This window comes from Mustelus asterias, chromosome 12 (genome assembly GCF_964213995.1).
Source record: "Mustelus asterias chromosome 12, sMusAst1.hap1.1, whole genome shotgun sequence".
NCBI lineage: Eukaryota > Metazoa > Chordata > Chondrichthyes > Carcharhiniformes > Triakidae > Mustelus > Mustelus asterias.
In genome coordinates, this window is record NC_135812.1 from 4,652,844 (window position 1) to 4,679,523 (window position 26,680).

The window sequence follows — 26,680 nt, forward strand, 5'->3', positions numbered from 1 at the left end:
GTGCTGGCTCCGACTGTTGGGAGGTTGGGGGGGGGACAGAAATACCGACTTTGATCAGGGGTGGGAAGGGGAGCCCCTGAGACCGCCGTGGTGGGCTGGGAGAGGTTTACTCAGGTTATGATCCTTTAAAGATGGCGTCCAATCTCTGTGCAGCTGGGTTTTGCCATGAATTGAGACCCTGTCCCTCTGCATGATGGCGTGAAACATGCCTGCTTGAAGTTCATTAGGCAGAGTGGCGTAAGATCAGGAGGGAAAATGGGCATGTTTCACTGGAGAGAAGCACACCGGTTTTCTTGCTGGAAACAACACTGCCATTTTTTGGTAAGATTTCAGGCTCAGTTTAACAGCAGAATACTACGGATGCTGGAACCTGAAACTAAAACAGAAAACGCTGGAAAATCTCAGCAAGGTCTGGAGAGAGAACAGAGCCAACATTTCAAGTCTGAATGACTGTTAGTTAGAGTTCAGAACCTTAATTTAATGTTTTTTTTTGAAAGACGGCACCTTCACCAGTGCAGCACACCTTAAGTACTGCACTGTAAGGTCAGGCTCGATTTTGTGCTCCAGTGCTAGGAGTGGGATTTCAATGCCTCTCTTTCCATGACTCGCAGGTGAGAGTATAATCAACAAAGGCATGCTGATATCTTCTGCAATGAGATGAAAGGAAACCACTTGACGAGTTTAAAACTTATGGGTAGTGTATCAACATGAAGATTCTTGCTGGCAAACTGAATATTAAAATAAGTTTATAAATTGTCATAGTTAATTCTTGCCGCTATTGGTTATTTGATAATTGTGGCAACCATGGTCAGGTATTTTACATAATCTCGGTACTGGGAATGAACACTGGGATAGACGGACCCTTTCCATCTAGTATATAAACTCTATTATAGCATGTCATTAACCGCTTCTGCATGGTCACAGTATCAATAGGTTGAGGTATCATATTGCCCACATTCCGTGTGTCCAATCAATTAGTGCAGCAGAGTGTCAGACTGGGCGTCCCTTCGTGCATCTGTTAGTCATTTAGTTTGTCGTGACATGTCATTGTATTGTTAAAAAGTCAAGCTGCTTACCACTAACGTCTGCTATTAGATCATGTCTGAGGTAGACATTAAGTGCGTTTGATGTTCATCTGCAGGCTATGCCACAAACATCTCAGATTAATGGGCTTGTATTTTTTGATAATACTGTATAATTTTCCAGAATTTTAAAAGACGTTTAGAGTAGCTTTCAGAAATCTAACTCTGACACTGACCTGCTTTTACTTGATGCCCACATATGGTGCGTTATCATCCCGACCACATGGGAACCATTTTGTGGTGAATCATTTGCATTTTCAAGATTCTTTCTTTCATTATTTTAAAAACCTTCCTTGACAGGAGTAGCTGATTGTGTCTAAAGATTGACTGGTCTGGCTCAAGAGGCTTTTGGCCGGATTAGGTTCTGAGGGATGCTTCATAGCGCTTGGTTCTGGTTGCACACCCAAGCTCCATGGATTGGACTGAAATTTGCCGCATCGTGCACAAAGTCACATCTGAAATGTCTGCCAATTGATAAAGGCCCTTCTCTCTGCTAAATTCTCACACATTGGACCAAATGATGTTTTATCACTGAGGCCAACACTCCTGTGCAGTGCTGAAGGGCTGCTGCATTGTCAGAGGTGCCATCTTTTGGATGAAATGTCCACGGCACCATTTTGAAAATAATAGGTGAGTTTTTGCGAGTATCCTCGCGAATATTTATCCCTCAACCAACATTACTTCAGATAATCTGGTCATTATCACATTGCTGTTTGTGAGAGCTTGCTGTGTGCAAATTGGCTGCCACGTTTCCTACATCACAACAGTGACTATACTTCGATGTATTCCACTGGCTATAAACCATTTTGGAACATTCTGAGGCCAGGAAAGTTGCAACGTGAATGAACCTAATGTTGTACCTCTGGAACTACTGCATTGCTCCGTGCCATACTGATACTTGAGTCGTTTTCATTGAAACATGAACATATTTTATAGCCAGTTGGTAAATTTAATCAGAAGAATGTGGAAATATACTGGGGGCGATCTTACCAGAATTTGGCAGAGTGAGGAAGTGACGAAGATGATTGATGAGGGTAGGGCAGTGGATGTTGTCTACATGGACTTCAGTAAGGCCTTTGACAAGGTCCCTCATGGCAGACTGATGCCGAAGGTGAAGTCGCATGGGATCAGAGGTGAGCTGGCAAGATGGATACAAAACTGGCTCGGTCAAAGAAGACAGAGGGTAGCAGTGGAAGGGTGCGTTTCTGAATGGAGGGCTGTGACAAGTGGCATTCCTCAGGGATCAGTGCTGGGACCTTTGCTGTTTGTAATATATATAAATGATTTGGAGGAAAATGTAACTGGTTTGATTAGTAAGTTTGCAGACGACACAAAGTTTTGATGGATTTGTGGATAGTGATGAGGACCATCAGAGGATACAGCAGGATATAGATCAGTTGGAGACTTGGGCGGAGAGATGGCAGATGGAGTTTAATCCGGACAAATGTGAGCTAATGCATTTTGGAAGGTCTAATACAGATAGGAAATATACAGTAAATGGCAGAACCATTAAGATTATTGACAGGCAAAGGGATCTGGGTGTACAGGTACACAGGTCACTGAAAGTGGCAATGCAGGTGGAGATGGTAGTCAAGAAGGCATACGGCATGCTTGCCTTCATCGGCTGGGGCATTGAGTTTAAAAATTGGCAAATCATGTTGCAGCTTTATAGAACCTTAGTTAGGCCGCACTTGGAATATAGTGTTCAATTCTGGTCGCCACACTACCAGAAGGATGTGGAGGCTTTGAAGAGGGTTCGGAACAGATTTACCAGGATGTTGCCTGGTATGGAGGGCATTAGCTATGAGGAGAGATTGGAGAGACTTGGTTTGTTCTCACTGGAGCGACGGAGGTTGAGGGGTGACCTGATAGAAGTTGACAAGATTATGAGAGGCATGGACAGAGTGGATAGTCAGAAGCTTTTTCCCAGGATGGAAGAGTCAATTACTAGGGGGCATAGGTTTAAGGTGCGAGGGGCAAGGTTTAAAGGAGATGTACGAGGCAGAGTTCTTACACAGAGAGTCGTGGGTGCCTGGAACTCGCTGCTGGGGGAGGTAGTGGAAGCAGATACGATAGTGACTTTTAAGGGGCGTCTTGACAAATACATGAATAGGATGGGAATAGAGGGATACGTTCCCCGAAGGGTAGGGGGTTTTAGTTTAGTCGGGCAGCATGGTCGGTGCAGGCTTGGAGGTCCGAAGGGCCTGTTCCTGTGCTGTAATTTTTTTTGTTCTTTATTCTTTGTTGGTTCCGGTGAGAAAAATGGAGTGAATCATACTGACAACTCCAATGAAATTTCAGACCGGATCTTCAGCCTCATTGACAAAACTTTTACGGCCAAGAGAATAATGCCTCGTCCGTGGCAGCCCCCCTCTGATTCACCTGTCACGGTTCCACTTAATCGTGCCAATTTCTGGGGAGCTGGATATAAACATCTCCCCAGCACTTGTTCCACAGCGACTGCAGGGAGTGTCACCCAGGAAGCCTGCACTGCATTTCTCAAAGGAAACTCTGACCAGATCACTCAATGGAGTGGAGCAGGAGCAGGATGCACTCTGCTCCAGGAGACGGCCTCCCACTAAGGTCGCCACCCCCATCTGGAGGCAGCCTGCCTGCTGCAAAAGAGGACATGGCAGCAGTGCCGCAAGAAGATGAACAATCTTCTGCGCTCAGCCAGGGTAAGTCAGCTTCATGCAGCCTTTTTCTGGACCCCCTTGTACACTCCTCCCACCTCCACCTTCATCTCTCACCCAGCCACTTCGATCTTTGCCAACACTTGTAAGGAGGCCCTGCTTTTTCCACACACACACACACACACACACACACCCCCCGCCCCCCCACTCGTTGCAATGCTCCTCACCTCCAGCTCCCACTCAAGACCCACGCCTGCCAAACCTCATCACCACCTTAAACGTCAACACTGCCACCTACACTGTCCCAGTCTGTGTCATTGCAGGACAGATTCAACCACAACACGCAAGCAAGCCCAACCAGAGTAATCCCCTCACGCCATTTGAGGAGAGAGCCCTCGAGCTGGCCAGGGAGGAGGAAGACCGTGCCTGTGCTAATGGTGAAGTGGGGGCAGCAGACAAATGTGAGAATCCTCAAGACATGCTGTCATTCCTCAACCTCATGTGAGTAATCAATATTACCTCCTTTACCTCCTGTAATGATCTGATGCCATCTCCCTTCTCTTGCAGGCCAGTAGCGGAACAGTCCAGACCACCCTGCGGCCCCTGGATCCACCGGACTCAAGCAGCTCCGAGGGAGACTTCTCAGACCCCACCACTGAGGAGGGGGTCACAGCTTCACCCACACCCGGCACCAGCGCAGACACTCACACCTTAGTGGGATCGATAAGTAGGCAGGCTTCTGGGCCACTCTGTGAGCACCTCACAGCTGAAGATCCACAGCAGGTGAGGCAGGGATGTCTCAGGAAACCGTCACTCAGAGGGATGCCAGGGGCCAGGACTCTGCTGGACCTCTCCCTGATGATGTGTCCCTGGACCCGGACATCCCAGAGCTGCAGTAGCTGCAAAGACAGAGTGGCGAACATCAGGAGGGGATGACAGAATCCCTTCTCAGATTGCAAGTCCGATTGCCTTATGTCCAAAGAGATGGTGCTGTCACTGCAGTGCACTGAGGCCAACACTGCAAGCTTTGGCGTCTGCAGTGGAGACCTCAGCCGGCAGGTGACTCCATGGCAACAGGTGACCACACCATGCTTCAGCCCATGATCTCCATGTGTGAGGGCTTTAACCGCATGGTGCAGACACTGGTGGGAATCCCCCAGTGTCTGTCCTGGAGGACAGTGGGGCTTCTGGACCTCACTGCAACCGCCCCTCTATCCCATGGAGGACCATCGGGCACCCAAAGCGATGAGGAGCGTTTGGTGCACAGCCCGGGGAGACCCTGAGTGGAATACAAAATTTCTAAAAACATTGTAAAATATTTTTTGATAATTAAACACATTACCTGCATTGATTATAATCCTTGCTGCTTCCTCACATGGGACAGCAGGTATTGAGCTTTCAGGCAGTTTTCAGAGGAGGGTAACAAAAATAACTTCAGATTTCTTGGTTGCAAGCATAGAGAACCAAGGGAAAAATGTGTGCTTATGGTTGAGTGTTTAAAGTTATGAAGTTATGAATGGGTGCAGTGGGATTAGATTAAGATTTCAAAATAAATAGTGGAAGTAAGAGATGGACAGGAGTCAGGTAAAATGCCAGGAAATATTTCACCTGCTAAAAACATGTTAGCCTCTTGAACAGACTATTTAGCATGTGGTAAATTATAGATATTCTACATTGCCTTGATAAGTTTATGAGTGAGGAAAATATTACTGTATGACACCCTTTCACAGTGGACTTTATGAGTGATGATTGTTTGGACTGGGGAAGAGAGCTATTGGGAGGGTTAGAGAGTTAAATTACTGTCCTTTTCATTTGCAGTTTTCCCCTTACTTTTGATGATTGAAAGTGTTGACAGTTTATTACCTCTCATTCAATTTTCAATCTCACATCTACAATAACCATTGATTCCTTCCCCTTTCCAGCCCATGGGTGAGACTCTCGAAGCACATCTGCCACCACTTTTTGGTCGTAATTCATGATTCCAGTCATTAGCAGCCATAATTTCTGCTGTGACCTTTGCAGGAAACTGCCTCTTAACCTTTTTATACTAATAACAGCGTTTCCTCTTGTAGCTGGACAGTTTGAGTGTTTGCGAATAATAATACGCCATTCCAACCATTCCTCTGACCACTTAGATACTGATAATTAGAGTTGAACTGTTGAAACTCTGTGAAAATCTCTGATAGAAATGATGTGGTGTCTTTTTCCAGAAAGTCAAATTATGACAACTGTTAGCGGGCCAGTCTGCCAACACTGGATTGCTGAACCCACTAAACATTGGACGCAATCAAATCTTCCATTTAGGAATCCAGGATCTGAAGATCAGTCTTCAGGACACTGCTCTGAACAATCCAGGAGAAAAGTCATTGGAGCATTAACAATAATGTTTCTTTCATTTTCTTTGAACTCTTCCATTTGTTAATTGTAAAGACATTGGAGATACAAAGGTTGTTTGACTAACAATAAGATTAATCCAATTGAGTATCAAAGAGCGGGATTTTCCGCCCGCCCTCGCCCCAAGACCGGAAAATCCCGCCCGAGGTCAACGGACCTTTGCATGGTCCGTGTCCCGCCCGTTACGATTCCCGTGGCGGGCGGGATGGGAAAATTCCACCCATAGAATTCGATTGACCACAATAGGCATTGTGCCCATGGGATGGGTCAATGGTGCTCGTGTGATGTGGGGTGGTTTAAGGGGAAGGTCAGTAGGTGGTAGAAGTGTGGAGCTCTCCACCAAAAAGGAGTAGAAACATAGAAGACAGGAGCAGGAGGAGGCCATTTGGCCCTTCGAGCCTGTTCTGTCATTCATTACGATCATGGCTGATCGTCCAACTCAATAGCCTAATCCTGCTTTTTCCTCATAACCTTTGATCCCATTCGCCCCAAGCGCTATATCCAGTCGCCTCTTGAATAATTCAACGTTTTGGCATCAACTACTTCCTGTGGTAATGAGTTCCACAGGCTCACCACTCTTTGGGTGAAGAAATGTCTCCTCATCTCTGTCCTAAATGGTCTACCCCGAATCCTCAGTCTGTGACCCCTGGTTCTGGATTCCCCCACCATCGGGAACATCCTCCCTTCATCTACCCTGTCTAATCGTGTTAGAATTTTATAAGTCTAGGTGTAGGCTGAATAATAATATTAGACCTAGGATTGATAGAGTTTTGATAGTTAAGAACATTCAGAAAGATGAAGCCAAGGCAGATAGATGGAGTTAGAATACAGATCCCACTGAATAATGGTACAAGTTCAAGCAGCTGATTGTTCTACTCCTGATCCTATTTTTCAATGTAGGGAATAAACCCAATCAGATTTGGAAACCTAACTTCCATGTGAAGTGTGACACATAAAAAGTTCCCACATGTCAGCAACACGTTGGAAGTCTGATGTGTTTCCGCTCCATTCTTTTAAGGGGCGTCGGGACAAATGCATGAATAGGATGGGAATAGAGGGATATGGTCCCTGGAAGGGTATGGGTTTTAGTTCAGCCGGGCAGCATGGCTGATGCAGGCTTGGAGGGACAAAGGGCCTGTTCCTGTGCTGTAATTTTCTTTGTTCTCTTTGTTATTCTCCTTCTTATCACTTTAATAAAGGTGAGATATGCTATCACAGCAGAATGCAGCATGATTAGCTGCAGATTAACATTCCAGCCACCCTGGTACAACAGCATTCCCCAGCATCTGAGGAACATTCACTGCTGTGTCAATATTACATTTTTCCATTTAGCATTCCTTTGGTCTCCTGGACCAATTATACCACAAAATTAAGGGTCGCTTTGTACTGAGAGCCAACTCACACTGGGAACTGGGTTATAATAGCCCAAATTCATATGAACATTCAAATGTACAAAATAGGAGCTGAAGTTGGCCATTCGGCCCCTTAAGCCTGCTTTACCCTTCATCAAGATCATGGTTGATGTGTTTGTGTTTCCACATTCCTATCTACCCCCGATAGTCTTTGATTCCTTTGCCGAACAAGAATCTATCTCCCTCAGCTTTAAAAATATTGAATAACCCTCACCTCCACCCCTCTGAGGCAGAGAGTTCCATATATAGAAATATACATATATGGTTCTTATAGCACCAGACAGAAGAGCTTTCATCTCATTAGTCAGGGCTGGATTTGAGCCCAGCATCTAAAGATGAAAGTTGCAACATCCAATCCTCTTCTCGTGCTGTTTCCTGTTTGTAAATTGGATGTTTTTTGTGTGTACGCACGGGTATTAGGAAAGCAGCAGTGGGAACAGAGAGTGCGTAATGGCTCTGTTGAAATCTCCCTGTACGAGTTTGGGAACTCCAATAAACAGCACTTAGAAATTCCTGACATGGAGCCTAAATTACAGCTCGAAGAATGTGGTGGCAGTTTAATGGTGTCTGAAGTTGCCACACACAACAATCTCTCTCCCACAGTTCATTTCTCTTCTTTATCGGCCCCACAACCCTAAAATCCTTTCTGTAGCAAGGACTAACAGGATGATCTGATGTTTATGCTGAGGCTGCCAGTGACATCCATTCAAGTTTTTTTTCTCTCTGAGGGAGAATACTTATTTATTGAGTTCTACCTAAAGACCAAACTGAAACACAAACTGAAGCAAGTGTGTATGAGCAACAAGCAACCCTGTGATTTGATTAGAGTATAAAAGCTGGAGTCGGATGATGCAGCTGTATAGAACGCTGGTTAGGCCACATTTGGAGTACTGCGTCCAGTTCTGGTCGCCGCACTACCAGAAGGACGTGGAGGCGTTGGAGAGAGTGCAGAGAAGGTTTACCAGGATGTTACCTGGTATGGAGGGTCTTAGCTATGAGGAGAGATTGGGTAGACTGGGGTTGTTCTCCCTGGAAAGACGGAGAATGAGGGGAGATCTAATAGAGGTGTACAAGATTATGAAGGGGATAGATAGGGTGAACAGTGGGAAGCTTTTTCCCAGGTCGGAGGTGACGATCACGAGGGGTCACGGGCTCAAGGTGAGAGGGGCGAAGTATAACTCAGATATCAGAGGGATGTTTTTTACACAGAGGGTGGTGGGGGCCTGGAATGCGCTGCCAAGTAGGGTGGTGGAGGCAGGCACGCTGACATCGTTTAAGACTTACCTGGATAGTCACATGAGCAGCCTGGGAATGGAGGGATACAAACGATTGGTCTAGTTGGACCAAGGAGCGGCACAGGCTTGGAGGGCCAAAGGGCCTGTTTCCTGTGCTGTACTGTTCTTTGTTCTTTGTTGATTTTGATTTGATTTGATTTATTATTGTCACATGTATTAGCATAAGACATAGGAGCAGAATTAGGCCACTCGGCCCATCGAGTCTGCTCCACCATTCAATCATGGCTGATATTTTTGTCATCCCCATTCTCCTGCCTTTTCCCCATAACCCCTGATCCCCTTATTAATCAAGAACCTATCTATCTCAGTATGCAGTATACAGTGAAAAGTATTGTTTCTTATACGCTATACAGACAAAGCATACCGTTCATAGAGAAGGAAAGGAGAGAGTGCAGAATGCTGTGTTATAGTCATACCTAGGGTGTAGAGAAAGATCAACTTAATGCAAGGTAAGTCCATTCAAAAGTCTGACAGCAGCCGGGAAGAAGGGAATTTGAGCTTGTTGTATGCGGTTGCAATCTGTGTAATCAACTACCTGAGCTGTTGAGTGAAACAGATTTTAAGTGCACAGCCAACTTGGTTAGAAATTGGAATCTGTAATTTAAATCAGCACTATATTCAGCTTCTAAAAGCGCAAGCCTCACTTTTACTGATGTCAGCTTCATTATGTTAATCAACCTGGGTTGAATATCACGCATAGTAATGACCTGAACTGAAATGTTATTTAATCTTATACCAGGTGACCCAGCAATAAATCTGCAATTTGTTGACAATTCTTTGAAGAATGCAGCTTGTTTGTGGGAATACATTCAGTCTTATTTATTGCTGTACCTTTTAAAACAAACACTCTACAATCTACTTCTGGAGCTGGAACCAGTCCACTGAAAGCCCTCTTAGCTGAAAATGAGTGTTTTTATTGTCACTGGTTAAACCTGCCATGTGCAGGTCACTCTGAATATACTGTGATTTATGAGGTGTAGAAATCTGTTAGTGGACGCAAGTGTGAAAGTTTAACACAGGAACTACTGACAGATTCTTGGGTTCCTTTTTTAAAACAAAACAAATAATGGTTTATGTATTGAGGGGGGAAAATTGACAATGATTGCATTTCTACAACACAGAACCATTGATCTTTGCAGGATAAACCTTGTTGAAAGGTAGACAAATCTACAAACATATGCATGCTTTGTAAGATTGTTCACTCATTTCGGTAGTCTTTGCAAAGGGATGTAGAGGCACTGTAGAAGGCGCAGAAAGGATTTACCAGAATTATAAATTTATCACTTAGTGTCACAAGTAGGCTTACATTAACACTGCAATGAAGTTACTGTGAAAATTCCCTAGTTACCACAGTCCGGCGCCTGTTCAGGTACACTGAGGGAGAATTTAGCATGGCCAATGCACCTAACCAGCACTTCTTTCGGACTGTGGGAGGAAACCGGAGCAGCCGGAGGAAACCCACGCAGACACAGGGAGAACGTGCAGACTCCGCACAGACAATGACCCAAGCCGGGCATCAAACCCAGGTCCCTGGCGCTGTGAGGCAGCAGTGCTAACAACTGTGCCACCGTGCTGCCCAGAACCATATTCCAGAATTGAGAGGTTATAACCATCAGGAAAGATGGTGAGCTGAGGCTCATTTTAATGGAAAAGAGATGAGTCAAAGGCAGCCTGATTGAGATCTATATACTAAAGAAAGGGTTCAATAAGATAGACAAAGAGAAGATGTTTCCATTTGTGAGAAATCCAGAACCAGGGGTCATAATGATAAGTTAGTCACTAAAAATTCCAATAAGGAATTCAGCATAAACTTCTTTACCCAGAGAGTGATTAGAATATAGAACTTGCTACCACATACTGTAGTTGAAGCAAATAGCATAGATGTGTTTGAGGGAAAACTAGATAAACAGGTGAGGAAGAAAAGAACGGGACAATTTGTGTTAGATGAAGTAAGGTGGGAGGAGGCTGGTGTGGACTGTAAAGACCAACATGGGCTTGTTGGGCCGAAGGACATGTTTCTGTGTTGTAAAAGGAACCTAATTATGACCATGAATGTAGATTTTGAAGAGATTATTGATGATGGGGAGGATATAGTAGCAAAGCCAGATGGGATTAGGAAGAGAATTCCACAGTATGATGATTGAAGATTCCAGCATCAATATTGGAGGGTGGGAACTGAAAGGCACTGAACCGAAGAAGATTGTTACTGGCCGATGTGGATGTTGGAGACAGAGCTTGTTTCATTTGACCATTCTGACAGTACTGGAAGCTTAGGTCTATCACCTGTCCAAGATCCAGCCAGATAACTCACTTTTTAAATAGGCATCAAATGTCCTTAAATCGCTACTGTTAAGACCCTGGTTCATTGGGACAACCTAAGAAATTGGATATTATTTATTTGCTTACTAAAAGAATACACATACATTAAATATCTTTGTTAATTTTCATATATTAACCATGTGCTGCATTAGAAACTGGTGGAAGCAGATTCCATATTGGGTGAGATTCTCGGCCTCCCAGCTGTGTGTTTCCCGCTAGCCGGAAGTGGCACATTGTTTGCGAGCAGTGGGATTCTCTGGTCCTGCCACTGTCAATAGGAATTCTCATTGATGTCACCCCATTCCGCCGAAAAATCCGCGGGTGGGGCGTGATCGGCCGGAGAATTCCAGCCATTAACTTTCACAGGGAATTTCACAGGGAATTCAGTGATCACAATTCTATAAGTTTCGAGATACTTATAGAAAAGGATAGAAGTAGTCCCAGAGTGAAAGTACTAAGCTGGGAGAAGGCAGTATTAGGCAGGAGATAGGGAATGTAGACTGGGGGCGGCTGTTTGAGGGTAGATCCATATCCGATATGTGGGAGTCTTTTAAAAGTCAGTTGTCAACAATTCAGGACAAGTATATCCCTGTGAAAAAGAAGAAGGAGGCATACATAAATTTCAGGAAATTGAAAACGGATAAGGCACATGAGGAATACAAAGATAGCAGGAAAGAGCTTAAAGAGGGACTTAGGAGGGCAAAAAGGGGCCATGAAATGTCCTTGGCACGCAGCATTAAGGAGAATTCCAAGGCTTTTGATGCGGATATAAGGAGGAAGAGGGTAGCTAAGGAAAGAGTGGTCCACTCAAGGGCAGTGAAGGGAATTTGTGTGTGGAGCCAGATGAGGTGGGTGAGGTCCATAACGAGTTCTTTGCATCAGTATTCACAAAGGAGAAAGATGTGGTGGATGCTGAGTGTAGAAAGGAGGATGTTGACATTCTAGGACATGTTGAGATAAAAAGGGAGGAGGTATTGGGGCTTTTGAAAAACATTAACAAATCCCCTGGGCCAGATAGGGTCTATCCCAGAATACTGAACGAGGCAAGGGAAGAAATTGCTGAGGCCTTGGCCAAGATCTTTGTATCCTCTTTAGCCACAGGTGAGGTACCAGAAGATTGGAGAGTAGTTAACATCGTTCCTCTGTTTCAGAAGGGCAGAAGAGACAATCTAGGAAATTACAGGCCTGTGAGCCTCACATCAGTGGTGGGGAAATTATTGGAGAAGATTTTAGGGACAGGATGTACTCACATCTGGAAGAGAATAGGCTTATTAGTGATAGGCAGCATGGTTTTGTGAAGGGGAGGTCATGTTTCACAAACTTGATTGAGTTCTTTGAGAAAGTGACAAGAAAAATTGACCAGGGCAGGGCAGTGGATGTTGTATACATGGACTTGAGTAAAGCCTTCGACAAGGTTCCTCATGGCAGGCTGATACAGAAGATGAAGTCATAGGGGATCCAAGGTGAGCTGGTAAGATGCTTACAAAACTGGCTGGGGCATAGAAAGCAGAGAGTAGCAGTGGAAGGGTACTTTCCTAACGAGGTCTGTAACAAGCGGGGTTCCACAAGAATCAATGCTGGGGCTCTGTTATTTGTAATATATATAAATGATTTGGAGGAAAATGTAGGTGATCTGATTAGTAAATTTGCAGATGATACAAAAATTGGGGGATTAGTGGATAGTGAGAAGGATTGTCAGAGGATACAGCAGGATATAAATTGACTGGAGACCTGGGCCGAAAGATGGCAGATGGAATTTAATCCAGACAAATGTGAGGTGACGCTATTTGGAAGGTCTACTGCAGAAGGAAAGTATACAGTAAATGGTAGAGCTTCTAGAAATATTAGCATATAGAGGGATCTGGGCGTGCAGATCCACAGTTCCCTGAAGTTGGCAACTCAGGTGGACAAGGTGGTCAAGAAAGTGAATGGCATGCTGGCATTCATAGGTCGGGACGTTGAGGTTAGGAATTGGAAAATCATTTTGCAGCTGTATAAGACTTTGGTAGGTTGCATTTGGAATATTGTGGACATTTCTGGTCGCCACTCTACTGGAAGGATGTTGATGCGTTGGAAAGGGTGCAGAAGAGATTTACCAGGATGTTGCCTGGTTTGGAGGATATGGACTATGAAGAAAGGTTGAGCAAACTTGGATTCTTTTCATTGGAGCGTCAGAGGATGAGGGGGGACCTGATAGAGGCTTACAAGATTATGACAGGCTTGAAGAGAGTGGAGAATCTGAGTCTTTTTTCCAGGGTTGACGAGTCAATTACTTGGGGGCATAGGTTGAAAGTGAGAGGACAAAAGTTTAAAAGAGATATAAGGGGCAAGTTTTTCACACAGAGGGTGGTGAATGCCTGGAACGTGTTGCCGGAGGAGGTGGTGGAAGCAGATTCTATGACAAAGTTCAAGAGGCATCTGGATAGATACATGAATAGGCAGTGATAGAGGGATATGGACCACATAGAGGCAAGAAAATATTAGATTAGAGAGGCATCTGTGTCGGCACAGACTGATGGGCCAATAGGCCTGTTTCTGTGCTGTACTGTTCTTTGTTCTTTGAACAGAGACCTGAAAAGGAAATGTTTACAAGGCTACTGGGAAAGCATGGGGCAGTGGAACAAATAGTGTAACTCTTACAAAGACCCAGCACATTACAATGGTCCGAATGGCCTCCATCTGTGTTGTATCATTCTGCGATCATTCTAAATGCCACAGTTTGCTGAGCTTCACCCCAGCCCCTTCCTCTCTGGTTTATGATTTGGCATGATGTGGAGATGCTGGCGTTGGACTGGGGTAAACACAGTAAGAAGTCTCGCAACACCAGGTTAAAGTCCAACAGGTTTATTTGGTAGCAAAATCCTGGATTTTGCTACCAAATAAACCTGTTGGACTTCAACCTGGTGTTGTGAGACTTCTTATTATGATCTGGCAACAGCGACAATCTACCTTATACTTACTACACCAGGTTAAAGTCCAACAGGTTTATCTAGAATCATAAACTTTCAGAGCGCTGCTCCTTCATCAGGTGAGTGACGAAGGAAGAGCGCGCCGAAAGCTCATGATTCCAGATAAACCTGTTGGGACTTTAACCTGGTGTTGTGAGACTTCTTACTGTGCTCACCCCAGTCCAACACCAGAATCTCCACATCATGTCTGCCTTATACTTTGCTTTGAATATTGTTGTCTTCCATTAAGATCCATGTATTTCTTCATGAATTCTAATAGATGAGTTCAGTTTCAAATTTGTATTAGTATACTGGTATGGTGCCGTTCCATTTGGAATATTAGCTTGGATGTTACGGAATTAACTATAATGGGTTCAAAATATTTATTCGTGCAGAGGCTATAAAATACAGTTAATTGTCATTGTAGCAATTCTTAACGGCAAGTCCCTTAAAGTTCTTGATAACATAATCCAGAGGCAGAAATACTGTGAGTTAGTGAATCAATCACTGTCCAGTTGTCGTTTTGTGTTGCATCAGACCTTGTTAAAATGTTCATCAGAAACTTATCTGTTCGCAAAGGTTTGCGCTGTTGATGAGATGACCATCGCAAATTGTTTTTCGTGCTCAGCAGAAACAGTTTAGCATTTGAACTTCCAGTTGTTCATCTAATTGAAATGTGGCTGTGCAGCAGGGCATGTGACCGGAGGGTTGTTTGAGAGCAGGCAGGTGGGAGAAATGACGCTGTCTGCCAGCAGTTTTTATGAAGTCTCTTTTGTTGTTTTCCAGTAAAAGCAAGTCCAGGTCAGCCCCGCAGATTTCCCCGAGCAAGGCTGCCGGCGGAGAGTTTTGTGTTGCTGCCACATTTTCTTCATCGCGGTCCTGGTTATTAGCCAATCCTGGTCTAAAGCGGGAGAAAGGTGAGTGCACTGCGCAACTCTTCTAAACTCATTGAGTAAATCAGACTGAGAATTAGAAACCGCCAATGGATTTGTAAATAAATGGAACTCAACAAGTTTTTTCCCCCTGTTTTTTTTCTCTCCTGTATTGAAGGCACTGACTGGATCACTAGCTATCCACCAAGATTACATTGCCATGCTGATTTTTGCACTCTCCCACCACACCATACCCTGCCTTCCCTCCAGCCACCCAGCAGTAATAAGACCAATCGTCGCACAGACTGGGAACTGAACCTCAGGACTTCCTGTGAGCAAGGGTCATTGCTACATTTGATCTGAGGTGGAAAATAAGCTTGAGTTTGGTGCACCTTGCTTCAAGTCCCACTGCAGGACTTAGTCATGTTCTTTAGGCTGACACTTCCGTTCAATCTGAGGGAGGACGGCACGGTGGCACAGTGGTTAGCAACCCGGATTTGATTCCTGGCTTGGGTCACTGTCTGTGTGGAGTTTGCACATTCCAAAGATGTGCGAGTTAGGTGGATTGGCCATGCTAAGTTGTCCCTTAGTGTCAGGGGGACCAGCTAGGGTAAATGCATGGGGTTATGGGGATAGGGCCTGGGTGGGATGGTGGTCAGTGCAGACTCAATGGGCTGAATGGCCTCGTTTTGCATTTTAGGATTCTATGAGTGCTGCATTGTTAAAGGTGCTAAAATGTTGAACCAATGCTTTTGAAGTGAATGCAAAAGATCCCAAGGTCCTTTTTTGGAGAACATGGAATCCACCCAGTGTCCTAAACTCAACAGACACCAGCAAAACAGATGAACCTCCAAAAGAGTCAGCGAGTGCATTTCAAAAATAATTTGTTTTTTCTGAAATGCTTTGGCATGTCCTAAGATTATGAAATACAAGTGTGCATTTTTGTTTTTAATTTCATATCTACACTTTTGCTTCGGCCCTCGGCCCCCTGTAACCAGGTAGCAGAAACATTCGGGCCAAGGCTTTGTCACTCATAGCCACCGCCATACAAACCTCATCACATTGAGCTGACAAGAAACTTCTTCTGGGGAGCTGAACTCACTCAGGATTTCCCCCCTGTTGCTCCCCCGGCCCAGCTCCAAAACTGGACTGGGAGTTTCTCTGTCGAATTGCCTTTCTTATGTTGAGACAGGTTAGGAAAAATTGGATTTTTATTTTATTCCTTCACCGATGTACAGCCCCCCCCCCCACCCAAGCAGTGCCGATCCCCCCATCCCCCTCACCCCAGCAGACCCCTCCCCCCCCACCCGCCACAATTGCTGCTCTCCCTCCATCCTAAACCGATCGCCATGCGATCGCCCCTAGGCCCCACCCACAATAGGTCCCGCCCCCTTGGCACTGCCCGATATCTGGTGGTAACCCCCAGGATGTTGATAATGAAGGATTCAGCAGTGATAATGCTATGAATGTCAAGGGGAAATGGTTAGACTCTTTCTTGCTGGAGATAGTCATTGCCTGTCATTGTGTGGCATGAATGCTACTTGTCGCTGCCTGAATGTTATCTAGGTCTTGTTCATGAGAAGCTGAGGAATCACAAATGGTACTGAACACTGGAGAACATCTCCACTTTTGACATGATGGAGGGATGGCATTGATGATGCAGTTTGAAGACTGTACCCTGTGGAACTCCTGCAGAGATATCCTAGGGCTGAGATGATTGGCCTGCAATGACCACAGACATTTTACTTTGTGCTAGGTATGGCCCCACTCAGTGGACAGTTGCCTGGTTCCCATTGACTTCAATTTTGCTAGGGCTCCTTGATGTCACATCCGGTGAAATGCTGCCTTGATGTCAAGGGCAACCAATCTCAACTCACCTCTTAAACTCAGCTCTTTTGTCCATGTTTGGACCAAGACTGTAATGAGCTCAACAGCCAAGTGACCCTGGCAGAACCCAAACGAGTGTCAGTGAGCAGGTTACTGCTGAGTAGGTGCCGCTTGATAGCACTGTCATCAATACCTTCTGTCATTTTACTGATGATCAAGAGTAGACTGATGGGGCAGTAATTGGCAGGATTGGATTTGTCTTGCTTTGTGGACAAGACAACCTGGGCAATGTTCCACATTGTTAGGTAGATGTCAGTGTTGTAGCTGTACTGGAACAGTTTGGCTGGGTTGCGACTAGTTCTGGAGCATAGGTTCTCAATACTATTGCCAGGAAGTTTTCAGAGCCCACAGCCTCTTTGTGCACAGTGCCTTAAGCTGTGTCCTGATATCTTATGGAGTGAATCAAATTGGTTGAAGATAGGCATCTGTTATGTTGGAACCTCAGGAGGAGACTGAGATGGAGCATCCACTTGGCAGTTCTGGCTGAAGATGGTGACAAATGCTGCAGCTTTGTCTTTTGCATTGATATGCTGGGCGTGGCTCCCCCATCATTGAGGATGAGGTTGTTTGTCGAACACTTCTTGTGGTTAATTAAGTTGTCCGCCACAATTCTGTAGGACTGCAGAACTTTGATCAGATACATACTTTTGAACAGGAGCAATGACTACCTTCTGAGTTATAACTCCTATGATTCTGTGAAAACTCAGATATGCATGAAGGTCCATAGTACAGGATACCATCAAAGGGAATAAAAGAAAAGGATTGAAGGTAAGGTCCATCAAGAAGCAGTCACAAGGTGAACACAGGCATCTCTTCCCATATGACAGAATACTCAGAGTGAAAAGTTAAAGCACCAATTATCTTACAATATGTGAAGTCCAAAATTCCTGGAAGTGCCAAGTCAACCCTTCAGAACAGAGCTTTTAGCCTAAAGTAGTGATATGCCAGCCACTTTTCTGTGTCTAATTTTGTTAGGGACCAGATCAGAAATTCCAAGGTAATGAAGTTAGCCTGGACCCCAACTGTTTTTGATTTTGGCATTAGGGGTGAGCATAACAAGTTTCACACCAGGTGTGATTCTATTGACGCACTGGCAAGTTTTTATTATTAAAACAAACTTTATTTAATGATACGGTTTAACGATAGCAAAAAGAATTAGCATACCTTTTACCAGTTGAAATACTTAAATGTGACAAGGTGTAATCCTTAACTGCTAGCTATCTCTATTAATTCCAATTTAGCAATATTCCCCATAGATATAAACTCCTCTTCAGAATCAGTTAGCAAAAACACACAAGCTTATGTGCGTTGCTAGTCTTCCAGCCTTTTAACACCTCTGGACAGAGATACAAAGAAAGGCCTGTCTTCTGACTCTCAGACAGCAGCCCCCAGAGAAAGACCTGTCTTCAAACAGCAGAACTTCAGAGACCTGGCTTCACATAGCAAAACCCAAAAGAGAGAAAGAGGTAGAAAAACATCTTTTGCCATTTGCAGACAGGTGACAGATAAGCATTTTTTTTAAGCAGGTCTCAGACTCCAAGAGTTAGAGACAGAGAAAGGGAAAGAGCTGCTACTCCTCTTCAAATCCAAACAGCAACTGCCTGCTTGTTCAGCATAGCTCTGCCCATTCACATGACTCTCTATCTTTTGTCAATCAACCCGATTAAGCCCTACTCTGAAACACCAGGGGACAGCTGTAAAATAACAAAACTGCATTAACTCAGATTAAAACAAACATCCCAATAATTAGGAGCAATTACTCTTCTGCATACTCAGCAAGTGGGCTGCCAGTTGCAGATAAATCGGCACCATTAAATCAGAGTTGAATCTTAACATCTCCTTCACAAGAAGCATGACGCAAGTACATTTGTTAAAACTACAATATCATCACAATACCACTTTAGGCAGTTAAATTCAAGGATGAAAAAAACAACAAATGTTGGAAATACTCAGCAGGTTAGGCAGCATCTGTGGAAAAGTGTTAATGTTTCAAATCGAGATTACCCTCCATCACAATTTTCAGCAATGGTGTTTTTATTTCAGATTTCCAGCATCTGCAGTATTTTATTTTTGAGCTACGTTTAAGTATCTGTTGGAGCTGTTGGACCTGGGTTCGATTCCCGGCTTGGGTCACTGTCTGTGTGGCGTCTGCACATTCTCCCCAGTTTTTTTTCATCGCGGTTTACAGCATGGAAACAGGCCCTTTGGCCCAACTTGTCCATACCTCCCAGTTTTTACCAATAATCTAGTCCCAATTGCCCAATTCCCCGTGTCTGTGTAGGTTTCCTCCGCGTGCTCCGGTTTCCTCCCACAGTCCAAAGACGTGCTGGTTAGGTACATTGACCGTGTTAAATTCTCCCTCAGTGTACCCGAACAGGCGCCAGAGTGTGGCAACTAGGGGATTTTCACAGTAACTTCATTGCAGTGCTAATGTAAGTCTACTTGTGACTAATGACTCTTGACATTCACAATATACATATGTTGTTGAAATGAATTTACTGCTGCTTTTAATATCCTGATGCTTGTCCATCTCTTCTGTCCTTAGATCAATCAAAACAGTCGGTAGTGGATTCCCTGTTCATTATTAGTTGCTATGGTAACCTGGTGGAGCACACAATTGAGCCACGGCCCATCAACACTGTGCAGAAGATCAACGATGATACTCAGCTGGAGCTGTTAACATCTCCCCGGGCTAGCTGGTCTCTGGCCAGGTAAGACATTCAGACACTCCATGAATACATCTGTACCAGCAGCGTCTGACCGGCAGTTGTGAAGGTGTTTTGTTCTGTTGAATGTGTAACTTGCAGTAAAGGTAGCAGTTTTGCAAACGACTGCTGCGACGGTGACACAGTGGCCCGGTGGTTAGCACTGCTGCGTCACAGGGCCAGGACCCAGGTTCGATTCCCAGCTTGGGTCACTGTCTGTGTGGAGTCTGAACATTCTCCCCATGTCTGCATGGGTTTCCTCCGGGTGCTCTGGTTTCCTCCCACAGTCCAAAGACGTAGTGGTTAGGAGCATTGGCCATGCTAAATTCTCCCACAGTGTACCCGAACAGGGGCCAGAGTGTGGCGACTCAGGGATTTTCACAGTAACTTCATTGCAGTGTTACTGTAAACTTACTTGTGACTAATAAATAAACTTTTACTTCAAGTGTCACTTGAGATATTTAAGATGCTTCTCTCGAAAGGTTTTAATAATGATACTTTCACGAAGAAACTCCTTATGAAGACTACCTTTGACAGAGCAAGTTGGTAGACGTGGAAGGGCCACTTTTAAAACATGACGTAAGCATTCATGATAGCTACGCAGCCTGGTGAAAGTTGGGAGATGGTGTCCAGTAGTAATTGGTGCTGGGATCACAGAGCTTTACTATTTACACAAACCATCTGGCCTCCAATACCAGTTTAATATCAAATCAACACCAAATTCTGAAGAAGACTGTGACAAGTTGCAAGGAGATGATAACAAGCTGACAGAATGAGCATGTAAATGGCAAATGAATTTCATTATTGAGAAGTTTGGGGCGCTGCATTTCCTATAGGAAGAACAAGGGGGCCACCTTGCAATGTAAGATTCTTAATGGGGTAGAGGAGCAAAGGGACCAAAGGATACAGCTTGACAAATCATTAAAAATAGCAACACAGGTTAAAAAATGCTATAAAAAGTGCTAACAACACACTGAGGTTCATTTCTAGAGGAATAGAATTCAAAAGCAGAGAAGTTATATCGAACACACTGCCGAATTTTCAAAGGTGGGAGAGCTGGAAAGTTGGTATTGTCGAATGGAGTATCCATTTTTTTTTGTTTTTATTCCAATTCAATCAAATCACGTCCAATTCAGAGTCTCAACAAGTTGAGACATTCCCGATCCAAGCTGACAAGACAGGGCTCTCACCTCCTTTCTTAGGCTTGATCTACATGATCCAAGCTGATTGGAGTAGGCAGAGCTCCTCCTCCAAGGCTTGGTCTCATTTGCATCTCAGCCAAAAGGCCGAGATGCCGCTTTAAAAAAAATTTTTTTTTAATTTTTAAAAATTTACTTTTCCAATTCAATCAAATCAAGTCCAATTCAGAGTCTCAACAAGTTGAGACATTTCCGATCCAGGCTGACAAAACAGGGCCTTCACACCTGTCTTGGGCCTGATCTACATGAGCCAAGCTGATTGGAGGAGAGGGAGGATTCCTCCTCCAAGGCTTGATCTCATTTGCATCTTAGCCAAAAGGCCGAGATGTCGCTTTTAAAAATTGCTCCATATGAATATGAAGCTAAAATGTAACCTAATGACTTCCACCAAGACAGCATGTCGATACTACGCATGTTCCCACCTCTGGCCCATTTTGGTGAGGCTGGTAGGTTTGAGAAACAGCTCGTCATTAAGGCCATTAAGGTCAATGTTATAGAATCATAGAATCCTACAGTGCAGAAGGAGGCCATTCGGCCCATCGTGTCTGCACCGTCCACAATCCCACCCAGGCCTTATCCCCATAACCCCATGCATTTACCCTAGCTAGTCCCCCTGACACTAAGGGGCAATTTAGCATGGCCAATCCACCTAACCGGGAGGAAACCAGAGCACCCGGAGAAAACGAACGCAGACACAGGGAGAAAGTGCAAATTCCACGCAGACAGTGACCAGAGGCCAGAATTGAACTTGAGTCCCTGGCACTATGAGGCAGCAGTGCTAACCACTGTGCCACCGCCCGCCCTTGTTCTGAGACCAACTGAAATTTTACAGTCAGTTGGCAGACCCCTTGCAATCGCTGCAGTCCGGCTGATTCAATGCTTTATTACTGCTTTAAATTTTTTACATTTCATTTGTAAAATATCTGAATGAAGATTATAAACATTTCAGATCATTTCAAACATCTTGGTTTCAGATAAAGCTCGGCACAACATCGTGGGCCGAAGGGCCTGTTCTGTGCTGTACTGTTCTATTTCAAAGTGGCCATCACATAAAGTGCAATAATATTCAGGTTTTCTACATACATCAAGTTGCATTCTGAGATGCTTCAATACAATCAAAGAAACATTACAGACATTTCAAAATTGTCATAACGGATGGTGCAAAGTCTGCATAGATCAAGTTGCACTCTGAAGTGTTTCCATGCAATTGCTGGGAATACAATTCCCCTCCTCTCAATTCACTATGGTTGTAAGGTCTCAGATAGCAACCTTCCCGATTGTGCCTCTGCAGCGGCTACCTCAAGCTTTAGTGCGTCCCTCAGCACATGGTCCTGGGCTTTGGAATGTGCCAGTCTGCAACACTCAGTTGGGGACAACTCCTTACACTGGAAGACCAACAAATTTAGGACTGACCAAAGAGTGTCTTTCACCAGGTTAGAAGCATAGAATCCTTATAGTGCAGGAGGTGCTCGGGATGAACCCCGACAAAAACCACCTCACCTCTATCCAGACCTTCTTTGCAAAGGCACATCCCACACAGAGGTGGACAACAGTCTCTTCCCCACCACAGCCACCTCAAGGCAACGTGCAGATCAGGTGATACTCTGGGCATGTAGGCAGGATGGGACGGGAGGGTCTTTCTCACCACCAGCTAAGCTAGACCTTGGTGCTTTGTTTAAAAGTTCTGGTTATGAAAGTTGCTGCCAAATGGCTTTGACAATCTGCTCAGGGAACCATCCAAAAGAATCCACCATCTCCTTTTCCCGTAATGTCTCCAGGACGTTACATGCAGACCACTGCCTAATGGACTTGTGGTGAAAGGAGTCTCTGCATAAACTTTTACACGAGGGACAGTCAGCACGGTCTAACTACTTGGAGCATCCCACAGCAGTGTGGCCAGACTCATCCATCGCAACACTAGGAACAGGCATCACCTTAGTACGTAGTGACACTTTGTGTTTGCATACAGAGGATCTACACACAAACTGATGAAGCCATACACAAAGGTGGCCATCAGGATGTTGGGCATGTTTTTCCTCTTTGTCTAGAGGTTTTTACATCACGTCCCTACAGACACAGTCCAGTTTTGACCTCCAAATGAAGAGGTAAACTGTTTGGGTAATTGCCACAGCACAGTAGTGAGGTATGGGCCAGACCTGCACCACTTACAGCAACACCGAGAGCACCTCACACCTGATGACCAGGTTCTTACCTGGTAGTGTCCACCTTTGATGGTGGGCTGCTGCCCCCTCAGTGTTGGAGGACTTCCGATTGACCAGCCTGCACTTGGAGCCCACCCTGCATCCTTAATTGAGTGGCAAGTGTGCTCTCTGTCCTCTGACTGGATCTCTTTAAAATCACGTCACTTCTCTGATGCTGACACCGTGCAGGGTCGGAACCTGGAAATGACCCCAACATCAGGGTCCTGAACCCAAAATGAAAATTCGGCCTATAAAATGTTGGTTAGATAACGTTTGGTGAATTATCTTTTGTTCTCGTCACCATACTATAAAAATGATTGATAGGCACTGGGAAAGTTGCAAAATATGATAACAGAATTGAGAGGTGATAACTGAACACATCGAGGCTGTGTTCTCGAAAAAGGGGAGGTTGAGGCTTGAACTAATTGTGGTCTTTAACATTAGAAGGGGCTCGAGAGGATAGATAGAAGATTTTTCCATTTGTGGGAAAATCCAAAACTAGGGCACATAAATATAAGATAGTCACTAATAAACCTAACAAGGAATGCAGGAGAAATCTCTTTATCCAGAGAATGATTAAAATGTGGAACTTTCTACCACATGTTTCAGGGTAGACATTTCCGTGCATTTAAGGGGAAGCTAGATAAATACCAACAGAAGAAAGAAATCGAATGAAATACTGATAGGGTTAGATTAGGTAAGGTGGAGTACTCGTGTGGAACAGAAACACCAGCAGGGATCAGTCGGACTGAATGATCTGTTTCTGGACATTCTGTGTAACAGGCAGGGGCTGAGGCTGACTTTTCAGCTACAAGATAAGCTTGCAGGCCTGGCCTGCTTTCGCACTGTCGGCCTCCCTCCATTCTCGGAAGCACTAGCTGGAGACTTACAGCAGTGGGATCTCAGGCAGCAGGAGACCTCTGCAGGAGAACCTGAGAAAAGAAATTGCAAGTATGGTAAAAGTTGGCTTGTCTAAAGTAGTGATGTGGAGTTGCCAGCGTTGGACTGGGGTGGGCACAGTAAAGAAGTCTCACAAAGTCCAGCAGGTTTATTTGGTAGCACGACCTTTCGGAGCACCATTCGTGACTCTCACCTGATGAAACAGCGGCGCTCCAAAAGCTCTTTAACCTGGTGTTGTGAGACTACTTACTGTGTCTAAAGTAGTAAAAGGCAGGTTAGGACTTGGGTCAGGAAGTTAACCTTCACAAAGCGAATACGCACTGGACTCTAGGATGAAGTGAGAGAGCTGCAAAGCCACTAGAAGCATTGAAAAAAAATTAAATGTTCATGTCGGGGCAGGGTAGGGTTTTGCTGTCTCCTTGAACTCAGCCGTGATAATCAGCCTCCTCATTTGTAACTGCTGTGTGGCATAACTCAGCAGAGATGAGGACTTGAATGTATGAGTGAATAGCTCAGTACCACACCATTGTTACATTTGCCCACTGAGGTAGCCGGATATTTTTATTAAATTCTAATCCGTTTCACTGCACGCTGTAGCTGTGCCAATCTCCATACTGGGCGGGGAGTTCAGGGTAGAAGCTTTGGAGATATATGGCAATAAAGCTTCAAGTGCCTTAGAACTAAAGGGTTAGTTAAGTACAACAAGTTATAGTAAACAGGAACTGTGATCAGTACAGAAGCTTTTAACCCAGCATCTGAGTATCAGAGCCACACTAAAGCAGTGACGCAACAAAGCTTCCCAGTTTCAGTTAATGAAAATTTGAAAGACTGTTTTTATGAGCTGAACCCTTTGAATCTCATTGACAGTCATTAAATTCATTCAATGCTTGTGATCATTATACCCGAGCTTTGCAATTACTGAACAACAATCACCTGGGATGTCATGCGTTTTAATGGCAAGACAATGGAAGATAAGGTCAGCTTGAACTGTCACTACCTATGTCTCCCCCCTTGATGAGCTTCACTGAGAAGCAGCACTCATTAGGAATGGTCCTTGCTATCCGTTTCAGGTTTGTTTTGCTTCATAGTCTCTATAAACTGTAAATGGATTTTTTAAAAAAGCAAATGTATAACCAGCACCTGTTCAGTCTCCTGTCCTAACGCTGTTGACTCCTGCTGGGGTACAGTTTCTTGAGGTACCCTGGGAATCCAATGCGGGGGGAGGGCGGGTGCAAGTACAATTGATGTAATAAGGAACACAGTTAGTATTCAATGTCCTTGAAAATGGTATTAATCTTCAAAAGATTACAGTCTGCATCATGAGTACAGTGGGCTGCATCAGGGTCCCAAGAGGTCTTGGCCTCTGCCAAAGCTGTTCTTTAACTGAGCACTGAGAATTGTGCAAGTGTGGTTGTCTTGGCATTCTACTCAGTGTATAAATGTGTGGCTTTCTCTCATCACCCCTCCTAGTGGCTGGCATCATCAGTGCACACTACGTGCTTTGGAGAGATGTACTGTGGACCTGGTCATAAAACTTAATCTGAGCAGTGAGATACTACAAAATAGCTTGTAATATCATCCATCCCCCATCTTAAATGGGGTGAAAGGACAGCCTTTTGTAATGGCCATTCACGCTTCAGCTCAGCAGAGCTTGCCAGAGTGGGGCTCATGGGGCCTCATCATTGTATATGGAACTAAGTAAATATTTGTTTACTACTGTTTACAAGCCACACAGCTGGAAGCAATGGTTGGAGTTCCCTTCAGTGGCTGTGTCCTTTCAGAATTGTCTGTTTTCAGTCAGTCAGGAAAGAGTCATTTGGATAGTGCATGGAAGGGGGAGGTGCAGGTATCATAACTTTGATTAGCTTTCTGTGGAGAGACCAACTGCTTTCACATGTTTCTTTTGAAGGTGGAGGGTCCCAGGGAATTTCTAGACCAGCAAACCTGGTCGGTCACCCCTCCTCCAAAGTAGCAATCTCCCCCCCTGCTTCAATCCTGTACAAGTGGTAATTGCAATCAGCAGCATTTTACTTAAGCAGGTCACTGCTTTTTCCGAGGGGAATTTGCGATTCTTGTGATTTATTCGTTCTGTGCTTCTTGATGACTGCTGTTTTTTAAGTTATTTTCACATGATTTTGTTACAATTAAAAGATGTAATGGGTCTTGAAGTTCGTAAGTTCATTTGTCACAGACCAGTTATTTCAAGTTATGTATTTTAGAGAAGTCCAGCAATGAACACTTTTTAATGAGAACATTAAAAAACAACTCAAATTGCAAAAGGCCAGACTTTGAGACTGGGTAATGTAAATGCCACACATGGAGCTTTTATAAAGACTGTTTTTAATGGACAAAGATAAATACGGTCCAGTATTATAATTAATTTTTTTACCCAAATTAAATCTTTTTTGGAAAATGCTTTAATCTCATAATTAACTTTTCTTTTGGCATTTCACTTGTCCCTGCATTACTTGTGGTTATAATTTTGCCTCCCATTATGTGCAAGTATTTGTAGCTGGATTACAATGTATTTTAGGTACTGATATAGAAAGGACTCTCTTTAATAGGAGTAAAGAAAGACTTGAATTTCTATAGCAGCTCTCATGATCTCAGGATGTTCTTACGAGCTTTACAACCAAAATGTGCTTTTGAAATGTTACTGTTGCAGCGTAGGAAAGATTAGATAGAGAACTAGCTATTCCAAGTACAATTCCCCCTGTATCTCTCTTGGAAAGGTATAATAATAAATTCCCCCTGTCTTGGAAAAGTATAATAATAAATATGTTTGTCATCTTACAAAATATCAAATTTTCTCTGTGCGGAGAGACAAAAAGAT

At 44.3% G+C, this 26,680-nt stretch overlaps 1 protein-coding gene across 5 annotated transcripts in view; it reads left to right on the forward strand.

Annotated features, from left to right (window-relative positions):
- The window catches only part of bcas3 (BCAS3 microtubule associated cell migration factor), a 915,564-nt gene that overhangs the window by 446,296 nt on the left and 442,588 nt on the right, over positions 1-26,680 (forward strand). For all 5 annotated transcript variants that reach the window (XR_013499066.1, XM_078224612.1, XM_078224615.1 and 2 more), the window contains exons 17-18: positions 14,870-15,000; positions 19,388-19,553. Coding sequence is in view for 4 of the 5 variants with exons in the window: in XM_078224612.1 (XP_078080738.1) it covers positions 14,870-15,000; positions 19,388-19,553 (297 nt within the window). In the remaining variant the exon portion in view is untranslated. The remainder of the gene's footprint in view (positions 1-14,869; positions 15,001-19,387; positions 19,554-26,680) is intronic.